The sequence below is a fragment of the Alexandromys fortis genome, unplaced genomic scaffold (genome assembly GCF_014885135.2).
Source record: "Alexandromys fortis isolate MF-2015 unplaced genomic scaffold, M_Fortis_MF-2015_v1.1 scaffold_72, whole genome shotgun sequence".
NCBI lineage: Eukaryota > Metazoa > Chordata > Mammalia > Rodentia > Cricetidae > Alexandromys > Alexandromys fortis.
Genome location: NW_026067969.1, coordinates 404,204 through 425,696, shown reverse-complemented (window position 1 = coordinate 425,696; position 21,493 = coordinate 404,204). Strand labels below are relative to the sequence as shown.

The window sequence follows — 21,493 nt, the reverse complement described above, 5'->3', positions numbered from 1 at the left end:
TCCTCCTCGGGTTGGAAGGCTCTCTCTCCTGCTGCACCACCCTCCCACGACCCTTCCCCACCCCATTCGCAGGGCTGGCCCTGACATTTCCCAGTGCCAGCCCTCACTGCCCTGCTGGCAGCGCTTCCCAGGGGTGCTCTCTGGCTCCCAGTTGTCCAGGGCTCCAGACTCCGAGAGGGCTGAGCCTTCTCTTCTGCTTGCAGCCACAATAGGCTTCCTCAGACGCTGGCTCGCAACGAGCCCCGCACCTTGGGCACCAGGGAGCGCCATCCGCCTCCCATTCGGGTGTCATTCACCCACCACCTTGTACATGACCTGCTCTCCCAGTGTCCAAGCGCGTGCCTTCCCCGTGTCGCTGGTGCGCAGTAGCGTGCTACTCCTCTGCCCCAGGGACACCGGGCGCGCACAGCTACTCCAACCCCGGTATTCAGTGGTGATGCCTAAAGGAATGTCAGAAATTTTCCGGTTTTTTTGTCTATTGTTGACGCCTACAGGGAGTTTGAAGGGAGGCCAAGAATTTGGGGACAGTTTTCAAAGTGCAGAGCACTGGGGGAGGGCTAGAAACAACCGCAGCCTCCTTAGGCTTGGGTTGCAGCCGCTGCAGGGCTCCCAGCATCCTCCTGGGAGGTTGGACCCTCGGGATCCAGCGGTCTCCTTAGTAAGGGGCGTACTGTGGTGCGGCCGCGGCGCCGCCGTGCACCACAGGCAGTGAGCACGGAGCCCAATGCCAGGCAGATGGCCAGACTGGCGAGGAAAGAGACCGGCCCGAGAGCATATACCACCGCCAGGTCTCGCGCTGCGAGTGTCTGAGCGCAGTGTCTGAAGGCCGTGTCCGGAAAGGCTGTCAGTAGGCTGAGCGTCTGGCGTCTTGGAGACACGCAGAACAGGGTCTCAGTTTCTGCGGGACACAGGAGCGGCATCAGATGGCAGCAATTGCACCAAACATTATCTGTCCTGCGCCCCAGATGGCTCACCTGAAGCGGGACGCGGGTGCTTGCGCAGCCAGGTGCAAAGCGGACGCAGCGCGCAGCTGCATGCCCAGGGGTTGCCACGCAAGCGCAACACGTCGAGCGTGGGCAGGCTATTCAGCAAACCCGCCTCGAGCGCAGACAGTGAATTGTCCTGCAGGCTGAGCACGCGCAGTAATGGGAGCGCGCCCAGGATCGAAGGCTCCAGGAATGCCAACCGGTTACCCGCTAGGGAAAGAAAACGCAACGCGCGGAGCGGCACGAAGGTGCCAGGAGACAGAGTTTCCAACTGGTTGGCGCTCAGGTCTAGAAATTGCAACACGCCCAGACCCCAGAAAGCTCGAGCGTGTACTGACCGGAGCCGGTTCTCCCGCAGGTCTAGGTATAGCAGCGCGTCCGCCCCAACGAAGGCACCTGGAGGCAGCGCGCTTACGCGATTGTGATCCAGAAGCAGTGAGCTTACTCTCCAGCTCAGGCCCGCTGGTACCGTGGGCAGCTCAAGTGCGGAGCAATTGACCTTGCCACCAAGTGAACATGAACATGCCTCGGGGCACTCGGGGACCACCGGGGATCTGGAAGGGAAGGTTCCAGCGTGCTCCTGTGTCCAGACACGCCTCAACGACAGCAGCAGCAGTAGAGACAGTTGCGGCAGAAGCCGCAAGAAAAAAGAGCCCCGCATGAGGGCTGCTCAAGAAGACAAGGGGACCTAGATCCCTGTGCGGCTTCGGAATGCAGATGACCCGGAGTTTGTCCCTTCCTCACCTACAGAAGTATTAACTCTCCTGCCCAAGCACAACAGTTTCTGTCCCTCAACTGGTTCCTTGTCTTGGGCGGGGGCTAGGCACAGAGCCAAAGCCCAATACTGCCAACCACCTGTCCAAGGCTCGTCTTGGCTTGGCTCTGAGCCCATAGTGGAGCTGATGAGACCACTGGACGCCCCACTGAGACCTAAAGAGCAGGGTCAAACCCACCAGCTCCACATAGGATGCGACCCACAATGCCTTGCTCCATACCCCAGTCTCAATTTCATCCCGTTTCAGCAAAAAGACCCTATAGAGTCTGTCCAGTCCCTTGACAGGATTGGTGGAGGTATAAATGCAAAGGAAAGTCTTAAAAGTGTAGGAGGGATGGCAAACCTAAGGCAAAAGAGGGAGTGTACCCAACCCTCACCCCCTTGGAGCCCTTGAGGGCAATGTTAGCAGAAAGGAGTGCTGGCTCAAGTCTGGGCAATGCAGCTCCCTTTGGACTTGCTAGCTACAGGTCCTGTCTTGGGAAATCTGGGAAGTAGGAAAGGCCCAGGGTCAGTCATCTTTGTAAGGCCAACAGTAGGAAGGTTCAGCTGAGAAAAGCTGAACTGGCTAGCTGGGCTAGGAGCTGAAAACCCTGGCTCTGCCCCTGGGTGGAGACACCTTCCGTGATCTATGACAAACACCACCTCGAGGGACTTGCAAGAAGGACAGCACACAATCACTAAATACTGTTTAATTCCCCAGCCTAGCTGCCCTCCGCTACTGTGGAGGAGGTGGAGGTGAAGGTGGTGGAGGAGGCTCCTCTAGAGGAACCTCCATGGGAATGGTCATGAGGCCCTGGTTGTCCAAGGTTGGCATCATGGATACCTCCAGGTCACGGTCCATGAGGCAGGACTCCATGTGCACCGAGCGCAGGTCCATGCGATCTGTCCGGACCCCAAAGGGCCCTATCAACCTGCATGATGGGCTGGGTCAGCATGATCTGGCAGGGCCTTGGCCACCCAAGAGAAGCTGGCCCTTGAGGACATTCTCTGGATACCACTGTGATCTCTACTTCCAGGAGCGGGCAGAGAGAGGACACAGCTCACCCTTGAGGCTTTTCCTGGTGCGCTTACCTGTTTTCCGTGTGTCCGGGGCACGAATCACTGAGGGGGACAAAGGCAGGTGTGAATTCTGGAGAAATGCTCTTCCCACATGCCTGGAAGCCCCCTGTAACCTCTTCCTGGAACCCCCATGCCCCACACACACCCTGGAAAATATTACCCCCAGCCTCTCATGACACACCACCCCAAGAAGAGGCCCCTCAAGGCATGGCTGACAGCCCAGGGCCAGTAGCATGGCCCCACTCCTGTTGCACCCAACCCCAAGCTCACGCACCCCTTGGCCCGAAAGACACCAATCGCCACAACAACGAGTGCACAGAAGCAGCTGGCACTGACACCAGCCAGTACCACAATGAGGGCAATAAAGGCCTCACGGCTGAGGCCAAGGCTGCATTCACAGTAGGTTCCAGCTGCAGAAACAAGGCCACAAGACCAGGAGCCAGTCACCTGACTGTGGACGACCTCAGGTCGTCCCTCACCCTCCACCCCAGTGGCTCTCAGGACACAAGTGGCTTGCCCTGCTTGGAAAAGGGTGAGACTCTGGCTGGGGGGCTAGTGAGAGGAGGCACCTGCAGCAGGGATGAGCAAAAGGGACAAACATATCAGACCAAGGGGGCTGCCAGCTGAGCAGGAGTCAGGCTGGGGACAGGGGGCCATGTTCAGCCCCCAGCCCCACCACACACCTCTAGACGGAACTTATTGGAAGATGCTGACCTCACAGTGGGGCTGTGAGGCAGAGGGTGTGGGGGTAGGGACTCAGAGAACCCAGGCCACTTGGATGCTGGAATTCTAGGAGCCCTGGGCGGACAGCCCTGGATGGAGCAGGTAAAGGGGACAGGGTTTGCGAGCTCTAGTCAGATCTGCGACAGGGGATAGTAGGGCTATAGTTTTACAGACAGCAGCTCTAGATAAACGGGTGAGAATCTTACTTTGTCCTCTGGTGTTGGGGACCAAGACCTTAGTTTGCTTGTCCACATCTGACCTCTGAGTAGAGTTAGAGCTCTACCAGACTTCCCGTTAACAAAACCCTCCCCAAGTTGAGGCAGGTAGGGGACAGGGAGACTATGGGAGGTGGGGTGAGTATGTGTTCAGCTGCCCTCCTTGGTTGCTTTGGAGGACTGAGCTCATATAGCCTTTAGTCCGGGTTAAGAGACTGCTGGTATCCTAAGGAATCCTTGATCATCCATTGGGATGGGAGAGTCATTGGCTACATATGCCTGAGCTGGACACCGTACCATAGCCTTAGAATAACACCCCCAGGCAGCAGATGGCTCAGAAAGGGTTGCAGTCTCTGGCTCACACCTCTTATTAGTCGGAGCTCGATGCTCTGAGGGTCTGTTGACTCTGTAATCAGCTGCTGCCCAAGGGAACTAGTTTGCCTACAGGCTGGCATGGTCAGGGTTAACCTACAGTTCTGTCCTGAACTTGTTGTCCCAGGCTGAGATGCAGGCGCAGCCCCACCCGGCTGCCACTCTCCTCTATGAGGATCTGCCAAGCAAACTAAGAGGAAATGTCAGCCCTGCAGCTGAGCCCAGCCTCCTGCCAGCTGGAGCCAACACGGTGCCAGGATGGGAGGGCACAGCTTGAACCCACTGGCCCTCATCACTGGGGACATCCCTGACAGCAGACACAGGTACCCTTACAGGGTTGGTCGAGAAACAACTCTTGACATGAACTTTGTATTGGTTAAACAACGAGAACCAAGACCTCTCTGGTCTTTAAGATACGTCCACAAACTTAGTCTAAAGGAATGCAGGGCAGAAGGTGTGCCTGAGGCCCAGGGGCTGGCACTGTCACCCTACCAGGCCAGCCTAGCAAGTTTAGATCCTGTTAGGACAAAGACACACCCATCTGTGGCCAGGTGGTATGAACCAGATAGGAACACCTTCATGGCCTCTAAAAGGTTGTGTTCTTTTGTTTTTGGAGGCAGGGTTTCTCTGTAGCTTTGGAGCTTGTCTTGGAACTAGCTCTTGTAGACTAGGCTGGCCTTGAACTCACAGAGATCCACCTGCCTCTGCCTGGGATTAAAGGCATGTGCCACCACTGCCCACCACCTGACAGTTATTCTTGTAGCAATAGCACTTAAGTGGGGTAGGGCAGGGTCTGAGAACTGGGACTAGAGGAGAAAAACCTCATCTCTGAAATACCGTGAACAAGGCTTCCTACATTTATGGGAACCCTCAGGCTATGGCCAAGGTCCTGTGCCTAACACCTGCCTTCAGTCCTTTAAAACCTGAGGCAAGAAGATTCCTCTAGAACAGCCGGGTGAGGTGAAACCCTTGAAGGGGATTTCTGCTCAGGACCCAAGTACAGAATAAGCCAAAGCCAGTAGCTGAGGATGAGGGACGAAGAAGGGCATCTAGGGGTAATGGCAGCAGCTGAGACTGGGTGTGGCTTGTGGCCTGGGATCCACCTTGGGCAAGGATCAGGATGTGCAAGCAATGATTCCAAAGAGCTTTTGTTCCCTTTGAGGATGGTGCCTCAGGTCCAGGTATTTCCTGCCGGCAAACAGCTGTTCTGGGACAGGGACGCAGGAGTCCACACTGTGCCCCACCAGGTCCTAGCCTGTCCTCAACTAGCATCTGGGACACAGCTTGCTTTTCAGGGTGGCTGAGCCCTAACTTGAGGGAAAGGATTAAATTGGTTCCTGGCTCTCCTCTCACCTCTGCCCTTGTCCATAAATTCTGACTGCAAATCTTGAGGACATCAAAGAATCTGAATACATACATGTAATATGTAATATCTGGTGCAAGAAAGGGGGACAAAGATCTAATCCTCTGGCCACTAGATTATGTCCTTAAGTGGCTACTGTCTGCTGGACACAAGGAGTATATCTGACTCAGGTTGCCTCACTTTGGAAGACCTGGTGGGTGCAAATGTCCTAACAACACAAAGCCTGGCATTAACTCCACATAGGCTACACACAAGTGAAGATCCATGATTCCTTTAAAGACCACAAAAGCAGGATGGGGCTATACGTCTAACTCAGGAGAGTCTGGGGAGCTAACCCTATTTACTTTTACCCAAACAAGCGTGGGTCCTGGGCAGCCTATAGAAGGCAGCTTCAGGGAATCTATTGCCTTACCTGCTGCTAGGAACACGGGCCCTATAGAGCTAATGTAGGATGGTTATGGAGGACAAGCTGGTATGTATATGTGTTCAAAAAACTACACGAAAAGATGAACCAATCTACTTTAATTTTAATTTGTACTTTGGGTGTTAGGCAGGGAACGGATGGGGGCTAGGCACAGACACATGGGGGGTAAGGAGGTACCCTAACTGTCTATCCAGTGGCCACACAGGCATGAATGCTATGGGTCAGAGCTCAGAAGAGGGACATCAGTTGCAACTCTTAGGCAGGCGGTAGACACCTGCAGAGTAGATGAGCTGCTGGTCGCGGACCTTCTTCTGCAGGTAGCCCTGGAGTTCCTGCAGGTCAATCTCAGCCAGAGCAGGGCCAGTCATGACAAACATTCGGAGCATGCTATAGATGCGCTCCAGAGAGAGGCTCTCTAGGTTGGTCAACATGGCCTGGATGTACGTCCAGAAGAGCTAGGAACAGAAGCCAGGGATGGTTAGACAGTCACCTTCTTGGCCCAACCCCAGCCCACTATGAAAGTGGCCAACGCACCAGCAATTCCTCTTCCTTCTGGTCAGCCTGGGACGCCATGCCGGAGTCGCTCTCATCATCGCTGTCAATCAGCACCATGTTGTCCCTGTCCTGAGGCCGCTCCTCCTCAATAACAGAGAAAGTGCCTGGAGGCTCCTCCCGCAGCACACCCTGCTGCAGCCACACTGACATGCGCCTCCGCAGCAGTGCCACAGGCATCTTTACCACCTTGCTCAGCTCCTCCAGGGTCCAGCTGGCTGTGTGCAGAATCACAGGAAAGCAGGGTACACTGGAGCTTTACTTCTCCAGTTAACCAGTTATCCCAGAGGGATGAGAATTGTCCAGCTTGACTCATGGGTAAAAGGAATGGTTGCTACCCCTAAATCCTGCCCTCCTGGGAGGGGGAGGATGGGGGACGATGATGGGACACAGGGACAATGTATCACCTCACTGCTCATTAGACAAGTGCCTAGTGGCTCCAAGGTAGTGTGCTCAGGCAGACCAGATGGGGTTCTAGGGACTCACCTTGGTCCTGGAAATACAGCAAGATCACTGCCTGCACTGGGGTCACTGCAACAGACAGGGTACGGTCAGCCAGCTCCACATCCATTGTCACCAAGCCCAGGGTGTGCTTCCAACTGAGGGTCCGCATAGCCTGGGCAGGAATCAGTAAGAATAATCCAGTGGGTTCCAGCCAGGTCCAGATGAACAAGGCACAGGCTCCTATGGCATGCTATCTGGCAAGGAATGGCTCCTGCACCAATGGCCTGTACCAATGCCATCCCTGGCAGGCAGTAGCAAGTGTGGGAGACCTGGTTCCAGTGCCCAGCTCCTGAGCAACCACAATATAACAATGGGTACTGCTGGTAAATTGTGTCCCTCTCATGTCTGATCCTTCAGTACCTCGGAATGTGAGCTATTTGCAAAGTTGATACAGATGTAATTAGTTAAGAGGGAATACTAAGTCAGGTGGTGGTGGCAGCGCACGCCTTTAATCCCAGCACTCGGGAAGCAGAGACAGGCGGATCTCTGTGAGTTTGAGGCCAGCCAGTTTGAAGTCTACAGAGGGAGTTCCATGATAAACTCCAAAGCTACAGAGAAACTCTGTCTCAAAAACCAAAACAAAAATCAAAAGAGAGAAGGACAAGGCTAAAACACAGGCACAGAAGGTAGTAGAGATGAGGCATAGAGTATATACAAAAAGTTGGGAAAGCAAGGAATGCTTTCTTATAGGCGTCAGAAGGAGCAGTGTTGCCAACACCCTCACACTGGACTTCTACTTTCCAGAACTAAAACAACATACTTCTGTTGTTTAAAACTACCCAGTCCCTAACACTCTGTTATAGTAGTCATAAAAAATGAATATTCTGCCAAGTGGTGGTGGTGTATGCTTTTAATCCCAGCACTTGGGAGGCAGAAGCTAGCCTGAGTTTGAGGCTAGCCTGTTGTACAGAGCTAGTTCTAGGAAAAAATAAATTCTGCTTTTAGGGAGGAATACTATTACATAAATAAATAGCTGGAATACTGAAGTGGCTTTGGGATTGCACAACAGGAAGTGCATGGACGCTGGAGCCTAGATTTGTTGGAGACAACTGGTACAATACTAAAGGTAAGGATGATGCTGGTGATGGTTTGGGAACAAGGGCTGCTGTCATCCTAGAGAATGCACACACCATGGAAAACACCACGGGGAACAACACTGGTATAGAAATATGAGCACTGAGGACCTTCTGAGGGCTCAGATGGAAACAGGGAACACGATACTAGACCCTGAGGGAAAACAGCTGTCAGAAAACTGCCAGATTGTAGCTAGTCATTTGCTAGTCTATGTGACTTGTAGATCCAACTGATCATCTCAGTAGAAACCAGTAACACATGGGCTATCCAGGAAGCTACCCCCCCACCCCCCACTTTCGAGAAAGGGCTTCTCTGTGGCTTTGGAGCCTGTCCTGGAACTAGCTCTTGTAGACCAGGCTGGCCTGGAACTCACAGAGATCCGCCTGCCTCTGCCTCCAGAGTGCTGGGATTAAAGACGTGCGCCACCACAGCCCGGCCTGTGCCTCCTGTTTTTTTAGCTGGATCCTTACTATAATGCCCTAGTTGTCTTGAAACTTGCTATGTAGAACAGACTAGCCTCAACCAGTAGTGTTGCTGTTGTGTCTGCTTCCCAAGAGCGGGATGACAGGCATGCACCACCACACCTGGCTCAGGATCAGCCTACTGCTGAGAAATTGTTTCAGTTTGGTAACAGCCCTCTGTCCTCTTGGCTTGCCAAGCAAGCCCACATGTCAGTATGGACTTTTGTGTTATCTCTTGTCACTTTCATTCAAACTGTTAGCATTATTGCTGGTGCAAAACTCAAAAACCTTGGTGGATTCCCCTGGAGTTTGCAGTGTCCAAGCCATCAGTGACAGAGCACTGAGTCAAAGAGCTGTTATCAAACTCAATTTCTTGCCGGACGGTGGTGGCACAGGCCTTTAATCCCAGCAGTCTTGAGGCAGAGGCAGGCGGATCTCTGTGAGTTCAAGGCCAGCCTGGTCTACAAGAGTTAGTTCCAGGACAGGAACCAAAAAAAGCTATGGAGAAACCCTGTGTCGAAAATTAAAAAAAAAAACAAAAACAAAAACAAACAATTTTCTCTAGTTGGGCTTCAGATGTTCTTTAGGGCTCATAACCTTTCTCCTTGCTCCTTTTGGGAATGTCTACTTCTAAACTACACTTACACTTGTCTTATCACCGTGCTTTGAACAAGACAACCTCACAACATCAAGCTGGAGAGGAAACCTGCTTCACATGGCTAAGACTTTTTTAGAAAGAGGTGTCAGTATGTAGTTAGGCTGGGATCACAGATGTGCACTATCACACTCGATTGGAAGACACTGATTTAAGAGTGGATGCTGAAATGGTTAACTTTGGAGATACTGGTATTGGCTAAATGTACTTTGCTCATGGGAAGACAATTAATTTTAGAAAACACAGACTGTCATTGGCCAAACTGTGCTATCTTCAAAGAAACAGGAAATACCTAACTCCATTGACACTTGGCCCCTTAGCTCCAAATACAGAGTCATTAAATACGTACTCTCCTAAAATGAGATTGTCCTGGAATCGAATGGGTCCTTAATCTGATATAACTAGCATCCTAAGAGAAAAACAGACATAGAGAAAACCTGGACATAAAGATGCTATTTACCAGCATAGCAGTGGTGGCGCACATCTTTAATCCCAGCAGAAAGGAGGCAGAGGCAGGTTGATATCTGTGAGTTCTAAGCCAGAGTGGTCTACAGAGCAAGTTCCAGGAGAGCTAGGGTTACACAGAGAAAACCTGTCTTGAAAAACAAAATAAAGCAAAAGAAACATTTACCTGGATCAGCCAGGGCTACTGAAAACTGCAACAGGCAGGAAGCAACTTTTTTGTCCTAGAGCATTCTGGGGAAGTACAACCCAATATCAACACATTTCTAACCTAGTAAACCCTGTAATTTGCAGTTTTTTATTAAAGTGGTGCCCAGGACACTGATTCTGCTATTCTGGTGGCCAAATGATGCTCTGAGTCCCTCTGGACCTCTGCAGCTCTTAAGGGAGAAACATCAATAAACCCAATTCAAGGATAGAAAAGGAGGCGGTATCAGTGGCTTCCCCTGGTTACAGCCAGTTTAGCTTCCCAGCACTGGTTCAACAGTCGTGACCTGCAAAATGGTCACAAAACATGGGCTATACAGTCAGCCATCCACAGACCCAGCAAGATCTCCTCTAGGAGCTCCGTGGAGAAAGACGAAGGAATCGTGGCCTAGGCCTAACCTCTTAGCACAGCCCTGTTTACCAAAGCTCCCAGTGCCAAGCAAAAATCAACAGGTATTTCATACTATCAAAGTAGTCAGAGGGATGGTAGGAGAGGACACTGAGTACGCAGGACTGGCCACTCAGGCCACTCAATCAGGAAGTGGGTTAGGGGTTAGGGTTAGGGTCAGGGCACTCAGACACCGTAACTAGATACATCACCGCGGAATAGGCCACAACAGGCCACACTGTTGACCAGTAACCACACTTTCACCTGGTGTCAGTAAAGGTCACAAACACTATACCTAGACATTTCCAGAAACCGAGACAGGGTTGAGAGCAGCAAGGCTCTCATCTCATAGCTACTGGCACAAACATTCCTCTTCTGTAACTTCCCCAATCAGGGCCCTCCATCTTGGTTCCACTTTGTTGCCCCCTGAAGGAAGCAGGTTTTAAGTTTTCAGGACTCATCCAGAGCACAGATCCTGAGCCTGAAGCAGAACAGGCTTCCTCCTGACTGCAGGCAGAAACACATCTAGACTCAGGACTTCCCCATCACAAACAAGATGCTGCAGGTGTTCCCAAGCCAGACCTGTCTGCACGGCCACCTAGTTTCTCCTAGCCTGACCCCTACAGGGGACTATATGCTCCTTCAATTGGGGTGTTTGCTACCTGGATGTCTGCACCCTCTCAGCACCTCTGGGTCAGAGCATTCATTAGGTTGTATTCTATGGCCTACAGAAGGCATCGTCACCTGTGGAGTGTGTCACACTCTTGCCTTCCCTGCCATAACTGACCACAAGCTCAGGAAAAAGGATCCTTGGACTTGGCCATACCACCCACTGTAAGGGTCTGATACACAGAGATACAAACTAGCAAGAGGCCTACTAGCGGTACCTTCAGTTTCTCATACTTCTTGCAGTAAATGTCTAGGGCAGCCCTGATGTCCTCAGGGACCTCCAGCTTCTCATCTTTGAAGGGAGGCCAAAATTCACTGGACAATATGACGGCATAGACCCCAAATGGCGGTTGTTCTTCTATAGGCCGCTTCTCATCCTCCTCACGGATATTGGCATTGATGCGGCGGGAATCTGCCATGTCCTAAGAAGGGACATCTCATCAATGTCCTGAGCTGAATGGAGGGAGTGGGAAACAACTGGCTGGGGTGTCCTGGACACTTACCTTGAGCATGACCTCACAGAAATGCATGGGGGCCTCACCAAAGCGCAGCTTCAACAGCTCCACATTACGGATCTCCCTGGAAAGACAAGTTTCTGGGAGGGACTGCAGTGTGCCTCCATTTCAACTGGTACCCTAAGAAGCCTTCCCAGGACACCCACTCTGCCTAGAACACCCTGGGCTGGAGGAAAGGCAGGAAGCACTAGGGCTTCCTTGGCCAATAAGGGCAGTAAATAGTCAAGTGTTTTCCTCCAAACATTGAATGAAGGCTTTAGGCCTCAGCGCCCCCTGGAGGTCAACCAGCCCCTTGCCTTACCTCTCAGGGCTGAAACTGAACTGGTGGAGGAGGCGATCTGCAAGTAGCGAGCGGTACTCATTGATAAAGAGGTCCTTACTGCCATAGATGCTGACCAGGAGGCTAATGATGTCTGAAGAGCGTCGCTTGGAACTCGACTTCCCTGCACAGCAGTGGGGAGAGGGGCATACCACTGGAACCTTGACAAGGACAGTGACACCCAGAGTTCACAGCCTGGAGGGCTTGCTCTCAATGTCCTGGGCAGCTGGGAGTAATATGTCTCCTAGTAGACCCAGAGTTGGTTCCTAGGGCATCTGTTCTACCCACAGTGCCTCATATCTCACAAGCACCTCCTGGATCCTCAATCAGCCATAAGGAATACAATAAAGGTCCTTGGGTTTTCCTTTTACTGAAGATGTATAGAGTTCATGCTAAGACCTAAGCAAGACAAAGAATACACAGCCTTTGAAAATCCAGCAGACTGTAGCCAAGCAAGAGATGGGACTCGGCCAGAGGTGCCACCTTAATACACTTGAGGACAAAATCACAGACAGAAGTGGGGTACAAACTTCCCATAAATCTGTTCTTTCATGTATGTCCCACAAGGGCACCAACTATAGTTAACTGGAGTGGCTAGACAGTGAGGAAGAGATAGCGAACAAGCTGGTGTTAAGCAAGGCCCTGACCTCTCATCTCAAGCTTGAGACAATGCTGATTCTGATACAGCCAGGCATGGGTAGCAACATATATGACAGAACCAACAGACCTCCAAAGAAACTAGCAGAGGGCCAAGGTGAGGCCAATAGGTAAACTGACCTGGATCAGCATCTACTGGGTCAGGCACCCAATCCTCGGGCTCGCCAGAATCATCCTCACTGTCCTGGCCGGTCTCCAGGCTGGCTGGGTCGGTCTTAGATAGCTCAACAGCCAAGTCTCCAGTCCCATCCGAGTCCCCTGTCAGCCCAGCCACAATCTGCCGTACTGTGTCCTCTCGTGTCCTAACCGGATTGAATGTTGCTGTCACCAACAATATACAAGGGCATCATGACACCTGGTATAACCCATCCTAGTGTGCCCAGTGCTAACTGGCATGTACTAAAGACAGGCCCATCTGGCTTCACAGAAAAAAAACAAAAAACTAAAGCAGCACTACTCTGAAAAAAGCAAGGGCTAAGACACTGAGATGAGTTCAATGACGAGGAAGGAGAAAACCCGAGCCAGAGCAGGCACCTCTGCTGCCTGAGAGCTTTCTGGCCAGCTTTGCCAGGGAATCCACCAGAGAGGTCACAGAGGCTCTGAAGGTTGAAGCTGTACAGATACCAAGCCTTTTTTTTTTTTTTTTTTTTTTTTTTGGTATTTCAAGGCAGGGTTTCTATGTTGCTTTGGAGCCAGTCCTAGAACTAGCTCTTGTAGACCAGGCTGGTCGGTCATGAACTCACACAGATCCGCCTGCCTCTACCTCCCAAATGCTGTGATTGAAGGTGTGCGCCAACGCCACCCGGCCCCAAATCTCTTCTTTAATCTGTCAGATTGGATCAACAAGGCTAGGCCCTAGACAAGCTTCTCTCTATGCCAGGGTCGGAGAAGTAGACCCTGATACACATATACACACACACAAACACACAAGTTTCTCTCTCTGCCGGGATCAGGGAAGTAGGCCCTGACACTGACACACACACCACACCTCGACAATGTGTGGTAGAAGACAACTACCAGCATTAGTAAAAGGAAAAGAGGCCCCCACCCTGAGCCAGTCCATGTCTACGGCATGTCAAGACCAGAGCTCAGCAGGAGTGCTAGTGGCGCTCACCTCAGGTAGCGACGGATAGGCTCACAAGCCACCTCTAGGATGACCATAGAAGGATCTAGCACACGTAACGCCTTGATGGCAGAAATGTAGAGAGTGATGATGTCACATGTGTTGACACCTGCAAGGGGATTAGGGGATAGAAATCATACAGCAGCCTGGACAGTGGCCTCCTGAATGCCAAAACTTGAGTATGCAACTAACCACACTGGCTGGGTGATCTGAAGGTCACCATGTGACCCTCATCCAAGGAGACTGCAGATTACCTTCTTGCCCCTACCCGATTCAACTGATTTATAATCACCAGAATTTTCCAAGGAGTAGTCGGCTATGGGTTTGACTCTAGAATGGCCCCAACAGGCTCATGGTTTTTGTTTTTCGAGAAAGGGTTTCTCTGGGTAGCCCTGGCTGTCCTGGAACTCACTCTGTAGTCCCACCTGCCTCTGCCTCCCGAGTGCTGGGATTAAAGGATATGCTGCCACCTCCAAGCTAGGCTCATATTTTGAAGGCTTGATTACCAATTCGTGGTGCGATTTTAAAGGTCCAAGAACCTTTACCAAACCATGTGTGGTAGCACATGCCTTTGATCCCAGCAACTGGGAGGCAGAGACAGGCAGATCTTTGTGAGTTCAAGGTAGTCTAATCAAATAAAGAGACCATGTCTCAAAAAAAGAACAAAACAAAAACAAAAGAGCCTTTAGTAGTCAGGGTTGAACCAGTGGAAACACATTACTTCCTGAAGTCTTGGAGTTCCTTGTCTGTGGCTTGCCATCATACCTTTCCCATTATGATGGACTGTAACCTTCTGAGACCAAGAGAAGAAATCCTTCTGCCCTGAAGTTGATTCTGTCATGCATTTGGTCACAAAAATAATACATAAACCACTTATAACCTTTAGATCAAGTCAAACAGACTCTGACTTTCTCCAAAGATGGATAAAGCCTCAGGGTTAACCCAGCTCTCCCAAAGACTTCAAAAACTGCTTCTTAAACTAGGTGGTGGTGATGCATGCCTTTAATCCCAGCACTCGGGAGGCAAAGACGAGTGGATCTCTGTGAGTTTGAAGCCAGCCTGGTCTACAGATTGAGTTCCAGGAAGGCTCCAAAGCTACAAAGAAACCCTGCCTCAAAATAAATAAATAAATAAATTAAAATAAATTGCTTTCATTCTTAACCTGTTCCTTTCTCAAGAACTTCATGTAAGCCCTGAGAGCTACTTGAATGGCCAGTCCACAGTGGCTACATATGGTACCTGGGTGAAGGAGTCGAGTCTCTAAGGCCACCTTGAGGGACACAAGCAGCTGCTGCCTCTGATCTGTCCTCTCCAAGCAGTATTTAAGGTCCTCAATGGCTGGCCGAGAGTCTGGAAAGTCTGAAAGAGAACCATGCCACAGGAATAGGTAAGAAAAAAGGCATAATAAACACTAAAAGAGGTATTATATATAGTATAAAATATATGCATTACAAATATAGGGTTTATATATACAGATACATATGTATATATAGTATATGTATGGTATAAGTGTGTATGTGTCTGTATATATATAGACAGAGAGAGATGGGGGAGAACAAGATACACATCTGGCAGAGGCTCAGACAGGAGTCACCCATCAGGTATAAAATGTTGTAATTTTCAATGTAACCTTCACTAGAGGCCAATCTGACCAGAGATGACTGTTTCATCTGTCCAGAGGCACAGCTGACTGCCTCACTAACTCTCAAAGACTCTGATACCCACAGCTGCCTTAACTCACACAACACAGCCATCCCTCCTGTGGTGTACAATAGAAGACAGCGGGGGGCTGGAGAGGTGGCCTCAGAAGTTAAGAGCACTGGCTCCTCTCCCAGAGGTCCTGAGTTCAATTCCCAGCAACCACATGGTAGCTCACAACCATCTATATATTGAGTTCTGGTGCCCTCTTCTGGCCTGCAGGCAGAAAAGTGTATACATAATAAGTCTTTAAAAAACAAAACAAAAGGAGACAACTGAACTGTCCATGCTGTACTAGCTGTGAAATTTAAATTTCAGTCTCTTGGGAAAAGAAAAACAATTTTGTCAAATGACTACTGCAATTAATGAGGACTGCCTTCAAACTCTTTTTTTACTTAAAACTTTTATATGTATGAGCATTTGCATGTAAGGATAAGGAATGTTATCTGTCTGTGTGCTCCACGTGCCGCCTGGCAGCACTGTAGGACAGAAGAGGGTTTCGGACCCCCTGACGCTGGTAACCGAACCTGACTTCTGTGACAGTAACAAACCCTAACTGATGAGCCCTGTCCTACTCATTTTCTACCAGCTGACACTGCATCAACACGACAGACTGACACATAGGGGCCGGTCCCAAGCAGGAGCCAAAATGAAAGAAACAGGAGTGGCTATCCAGAAGTGCTGCTCTAGACTCAGCCATGTCAGGAGGTCTAGCTCTGTTCAGCGCACCACCCTGCCAACAGCTGAAGGAAAAGCATAGGCAATCACTGCAGGGTCAGAGGCAGGACCAACCTCGTATGATGCTGAAAAGCTCCTCAATGCGCAGCCCGGCATAGATACGGTAGAAGAATCTCTGCACGTGGCAGCGCCAACGACGCAGTGTGTTCCCAGCCTCTGGAGAACACGGCCTGCTGGGGTTGTCCTGAAGGAAAACTTTGCCAAGCCAACCAACCACTCTCTCGATCCACTGTGGAAGACCAGTGTGTGTGAGGTGTAATGACATTAAAAGCGCCAGCCTGACCCAGTAACCACACACTTTTGGCAGGATCCTAAAGGAGCCTCCACCATGTCTGGAAGCCAAAAGCACCAAACCTACATGCCACTGTCCAGGGCTCAATGTGGTCGCTCCAAGAGTTTCCAAGCTCATGACTCTAGGCTATCACTGTGGGGACACCCACTCTGACTAGGCCCCATTATGGCTAATATGCATCCACAGGGGATAGACATTTGAAAAATGGGAGGTTGGGAGTGAAGCAGAAACAGGGTGGACACAGCTTCATGGGGCTGAACCTAGCTTTTTCACAATGCTGTGAAGCCCATAGCAGAATTACACACCTTATACCCCAATAGTATCGACAACCAGAGGCCTCCGCTGGGACACCCTACCTCTATGCTAGGGTACAGGTACTAGGTTGTAGGTTAATCCAGGAGAAACTGTTAAGCGAGCACACATTTTGTCCGGCAGTGGAAAGAGGAGGGTCTGGCTGGCCTATCTTGCCATACTTGCCTGGGGAAACCTCTTGGAGCCACCTCTGGCCCAGGATTCTTCTTCTAGCCACAGTACCTATTTAGTACCTTGTCTAGGATTGGCCTCTCTACCCAGCACCACAATAACCTCAACCATCACTACTCCTGGTCAACCTGCCTACTGCTACATATGTCTGCGGAAAATCCACTTTTGCCTTGACAGGACACAGCCCAGGAAGAAGAGTCTCACCTTATGGAACTCTCGCAGAAAGGAGCGCTCATACTCTCCTCGGCAGCGGTCTTCCATCCTTTCCCGGGTCACCTGATGCAGGGTGGTGGTTACGGCCTCAGCGCTGACCCGCTCCAGCAGACTGAGCCTATGCCTGGAGGAGATCCCTGCTCATGGAGAACCCACAACACACATCTGTCCCTTCCCTACAAGGGTTCTTCCCTAAAGGATACGCAGGACATACACCCCATACCTAGGTCCAGGACCGACTGTAAACGTGTTACACAGTAATCCCTGGCTATGCTGGGCAGTGGGGGCACACACTTTTAATCCCAGCACTTGGAAGGCAGAGACAGGCAGATCTCTGAGACAAAGTGAGTTCCAGGACAGACTGGACTGTTACACAGAGAAACCCTGTCTCAAATAATAAAAACAGGTACAGACGGAAAGACCTCACCAGTCAGTTGACCAGCTCTACATAGAGGTCTACTGAATTTAGGACAAATGGGCATCCAGAGAAACAGAAGCATGGCCAAGGAGGAGGTACTCACAGGACCTGGCTGAGTTGGTGGAACTGCTCCAGTGCCTGTCGGCACCAGCACTGCTGTTTGTCACTGCCGCAGCCTGCGCACAGAGGGCTCTGCAGGAGTCGGTAGTACCTGCGGCGGGCATACCGGCTGTCTAGCTCACCCTCAAGCTCAGGGTCTGTGCCCCCTTCTCCTTTTCTCTTGCTCTGCATATAGACTCTCAGGAAACGGCTATAGAGGCGCTGGACCATCTCCTGGAATGTCCTGGGGGTGGAAAAGAACAGGACTCCTCGTAACATGATGTGAACTTTTTCCCGAAGCCCCTGAGCTCCAGAGCCCATCAGCAAGCCCAGACGAGTCCATTTCTCTAGGAGTTCTAGGCTGTGCAGGTAGGGATCCAAGCGGCTTTCCAGCAGACCGAAGGCATCCAGGAGCAGCTGGAGGCATTGCGGTTCATCGACGGAGTTTTCGCGCTGGGAGATGGCATTCCAGAACTCCGGAGCAATGTTGCCCTGCAGGTCGTTCTGCAGCACCTCCACGAACCACTCCTCCAGGACAGAGTGCAGACCGTGGCCCCTCAGAACCTCCACCGCTGCACGGAGCTCTTCCTCCTTTGGGGGAACTCCACCGCTGGTCCGGGAAGATGCCTGGAGCACGGAAAACCGTGAGGGGGGGTGGGGAGGTGGGAGTAAAAAAAAAGGGGGGGTGAAAAAACTCAGCTGTCAAAGGCTGCAAGGGGAACCAAACGAATCAGATAGCTGAGGAAGGGGGCAAACCCATCACAGGATGCTCGCACGGAGCTGTGAGGCCCCAACTCCCTAAATCATGCAGTCGCGACCCGACAGGCCCGCCAACCTTTCCCAGGCCTCACCAGCCCCAGCGCGGCCGGCGGCACCAGACCAGTGCTCACGGTATTCCAAGCAACCAAGAGCTCCTGTCCAGGCCTAGGGTCGCAGTCATCGGCGGTGGCAATTGCCACCGCTTCCGCCGCCGTCACCGCCACAGCCTCGGCCTCCATCAGCGTCCACAAAACAGACCCGCCCAACGCGGCGCACGGTGATGACATCGGCGCGGGACTGGCGCGCCGCCATGACGTAGTGGGTCCGCGCGCCGCGGAGGCAGTGCGCAGGCGCGGGATTGGCGCTGCCGGGCGGCGGTTGAGGCTTCCAGGCGCGGCGCCGACCATGACCCAACAGGGCGCGGCGCTGCAGAACTACAACAACGAGCTGGTCAAGTGTGAGCTGCGGGCACGGGAGGCCGCGGGCTGCGGGCGCGGGTCCGGCCGACCCACCCGGGGGGCCGCGCGGACGCGCTTCACGAGCCCCGCTCTGCGGGCCTGCCCCGTGGCGTCCCAGCAGGTCGGGCTCCGAAGCTCACGAGCCCGCAGCCCATGGCTCTTGTCTTCCCGCCCCCTCTAGGCATCGAGGAGCTGTGTCAGAAGCGAGAGGAGCTGTGCCGGCAGATCCAGCAGGAGGAGGACGAAAAGCAGCGGCTGCAGAATGAGGTGAGGCAGCTAACGGAGAAGCTGGCCCGCGTCAACGAGAACCTGGCGCGCAAGATCGCCTCTCGCAACGAGTTTGACCGGACCATCGCCGAGACCGAGGCCGCCTACCTCAAGGTGGGGCTCTCAGCTGTGCCCTGTTAGTGCCTCGCTAGGCTCCGAGGCTGTACGGCCGGATGGTGGAGCCGTCTGTGGGATCCGAGGGGAGTGAGCAGCGGTGTATGGGAAAAAGTATATGGTGTGGGCCAGAACAGCTTGGTTTTGCAGGGAAGGAGGAGGGCTTGGTAGGTGATTAACCCCCCTCCACACACACACACATATCCCCCTGTGGCCGGTTGGTTTCAGCACAGGCCAGATTGAGATTCCCATACTCCAGCGAGAGAGGCTGAGGCGGTGGGATTTTCCTGCCAGAGAAATTAACAATTCTTTTATTTCCCTGGCCCCAGATCCTGGAGAGCTCCCAGACTCTGCTGAGTGTCCTCAAAAGGGAAGCTGGGAACCTGACTAAAGCCACAGCCTCAGACCAGAAGAGTAGTGGAGGCAAGGACAGCTGACAAGTGCCCATCTCAGCCGTGGCCTATGGCTGCCCAGTCAGTCCCCGACGTGTCTGTCCTAAAGCATCTCTGTTCTTCGTGGCCTCAGATGCCTTCCCACGATCTCAGGTGCCCAGAGGGACAACTTCCGACCTCCACCTGCCTTGGGTGACGAGAAAAGCCCTAGGACAGGGAAACTCCAACAGGAAAGGAGTTCCCAGCTCTGTGTCATGGGGACCCTGAGCTCCTGGTTAGCTCCATGAGGGGCCTCTCTCTGAAGCCCCTGTATTTCCTTGGGCTGCCAGGAAGGTCCTGGTCCTAGTCCAAGTACTGTGGGAGCCCCTTACTTTGTCTCCTCAGCCACTAGGGGCCCAGCCAGGCATGCTGAGGAAAGATTCTTGGCTCCAGAACTGAAACCTTAGGGTCCATCCCCATGGCCTCTGACGTTTCAATAAAGGTTGTTTTTGCAAAGGTCTGTGGCATCGTCTGCCAGCTACCATGTATCCTGTTGGTAGGAAGGCCTGCAGTTTTCCCTGACCTGTCTTCAGAACACAGTTGAGGCCAGCCCTAGCCCCTAACTCTCCTTATAAAGGTGCTAGTCTCTTCCCTGAGGCCAGCACACAAACCACTTTCCTGTGGGGGCTTTGCTATATTATGGTGGTCAGTACAGAACCTGGCTCAAAGACAGCTGGCAACACTATATTGTTAGGAATGCTCTTAAGATGAGCCTCTCCACCTATGCAAATAATTCCAGTTAGACCAAATTAGACTTAATAAAAAATGCTCACGTTTAATAAATGCAGCACTCCAGGGTGGCCAGGAACGAGGTGATGGGGGGGGGGCGCAAAACCCGAAAACCATGTGTCCCTTTTGGCAGCAGCTTAAATAACCTGTGGGAGTGGTCCTGACCCTCCCTGTGGAGGGGTCAGAGCTTGGTGGGCTTTTCCGAAGGTGGAGTCCAGACCAAGGCAACTCCCAGAGGGAGGAGGCTTGAGATGGAGTTTTCTGCTCCATTGGCACCCCAAGGATGAATGTCGGGCTGGGGTGATGCTTCCAGTCATCCCAGACTCCTTGGATATGGGGGCATCAGAGGGCTGGAGTCTCACTTTCCAACATATATACCAGCTGATTTGGTTCTAGGTCTCAGCATGGACTGAGGTTCTTCATCTTGTCCATTCCTCAAAGTTCTGTTTGGCCCAATATATTGCTGTTGCTGCTGCCAGGACCCTGCTCCCAACCACGGGTGTCGCTTACTCCTATTTCCTATGGCCCAGCTCTTGACCACAACTTCTCGGGCAAGTTTGGAAGTATTTGTTGACCAAGAAGATCCAGAAGAAAGATTTGATAGTCTACACCTATAATCCCAGCACTGAGGAAGAAGGGGGCCTTAAGTTCCAGGCTGTTCTAGGCTGCATAGTAAACTGTAGGCTAGCTTGGGGTACAGTGTGAGGCCCTTTTTTAAACAAAAAGTGTCCATAAAACTGGGCTTATTCTCTAAGGAAAACATACATACACTCCATCTGAGCCAAGTCGAGCATTATATCTGCCCTTAGGTGACATGTCTGTAGATAGCCCTGCATCTCCCTAAACTCTTGGGAGTTCTCTGTTGTTACAGCCTTGTTACAGTCTCATAGGTCAGGAGGCATCCAAATCAAACATGAGAAAAGATTTCCCAAGTTCCACTTAGCCCCATTCCTGTGGGCTGCACAAGTAGATACATTCCTAGGCTCCTGGCCCCATGGTGAATCCTGTCATCTACAACACTCACCTTCCTCCCACCTGGCATCTATATCCCTGGGTCATGGAGTTCCAGACCCCAGTGGACATGGAGGTCCACTTCCCACTGCACTAACTTTGAGGAAGAAAGTAGCAGGCTTAGTGTGGGGAGAGAACAAGAGCAAGAGCCTGGACCAGCAAGACCTCAAGATATAAGAACACCAGACTAAAGCCACCTTTTACTTCTTTGCACAGGTGCCCAAGTTAGGCCTTCACCTTATTCTCAGACTGAGGACTGTGTAAAAAAGGCAAAAGCAGC

The 21,493-nt window shown here is 51.9% G+C and overlaps 4 protein-coding genes across 4 annotated transcripts; 1 reads left to right on the top strand and 3 right to left on the bottom strand.

Moving 5' to 3' along the window:
- Positions 1 to 47: 47 nt before the first annotated feature.
- Lrrc26 (leucine rich repeat containing 26) lies at positions 48 to 1,697 on the bottom strand. Its single transcript, XM_050155310.1, has 2 exons — positions 975 to 1,697; positions 48 to 898 (listed from the first exon to the last, which is right to left on the bottom strand). Exons 1-2 carry the CDS (start codon positions 1,645 to 1,647, stop codon positions 579 to 581), a joined length of 993 nt encoding a protein of 330 aa, XP_050011267.1. The 5' UTR covers positions 1,648 to 1,697; the 3' UTR covers positions 48 to 578.
- Positions 1,698 to 2,476: 779 nt separating this feature from the next.
- Positions 2,477 to 3,477, bottom strand: Tmem210 (transmembrane protein 210). The gene is made up of 4 exons (XM_050154893.1): positions 3,390 to 3,477; positions 3,095 to 3,230; positions 2,833 to 2,862; positions 2,477 to 2,672 (listed from the first exon to the last, which is right to left on the bottom strand). Exons 1-4 carry the CDS (start codon positions 3,475 to 3,477, stop codon positions 2,477 to 2,479), a joined length of 450 nt encoding a protein of 149 aa, XP_050010850.1.
- Positions 3,478 to 6,000: 2,523 nt separating this feature from the next.
- On the bottom strand, positions 6,001 to 18,482 carry Anapc2 (anaphase promoting complex subunit 2). Its single transcript, XM_050154992.1, has 13 exons — positions 18,296 to 18,482; positions 17,449 to 18,071; positions 16,919 to 17,051; positions 15,994 to 16,168; positions 14,743 to 14,862; positions 13,495 to 13,612; positions 12,501 to 12,682; positions 11,706 to 11,847; positions 11,393 to 11,468; positions 11,108 to 11,311; positions 6,956 to 7,085; positions 6,452 to 6,687; positions 6,001 to 6,372 (listed from the first exon to the last, which is right to left on the bottom strand). The coding sequence occupies exons 1-13, from the start codon at positions 18,440 to 18,442 to the stop codon at positions 6,160 to 6,162; spliced, it is 2,499 nt and encodes an 832-aa protein (XP_050010949.1). The 5' UTR covers positions 18,443 to 18,482; the 3' UTR covers positions 6,001 to 6,159.
- A 24-nt stretch (positions 18,483 to 18,506) lies between these two features.
- Ssna1 (SS nuclear autoantigen 1) lies at positions 18,507 to 19,933 on the top strand. Its single transcript, XM_050154995.1, has 3 exons — positions 18,507 to 18,660; positions 18,843 to 19,042; positions 19,372 to 19,933. The coding sequence occupies exons 1-3, from the start codon at positions 18,609 to 18,611 to the stop codon at positions 19,477 to 19,479; spliced, it is 360 nt and encodes a 119-aa protein (XP_050010952.1). The 5' UTR covers positions 18,507 to 18,608; the 3' UTR covers positions 19,480 to 19,933.
- Positions 19,934 to 21,493: the final 1,560 nt, after the last annotated feature.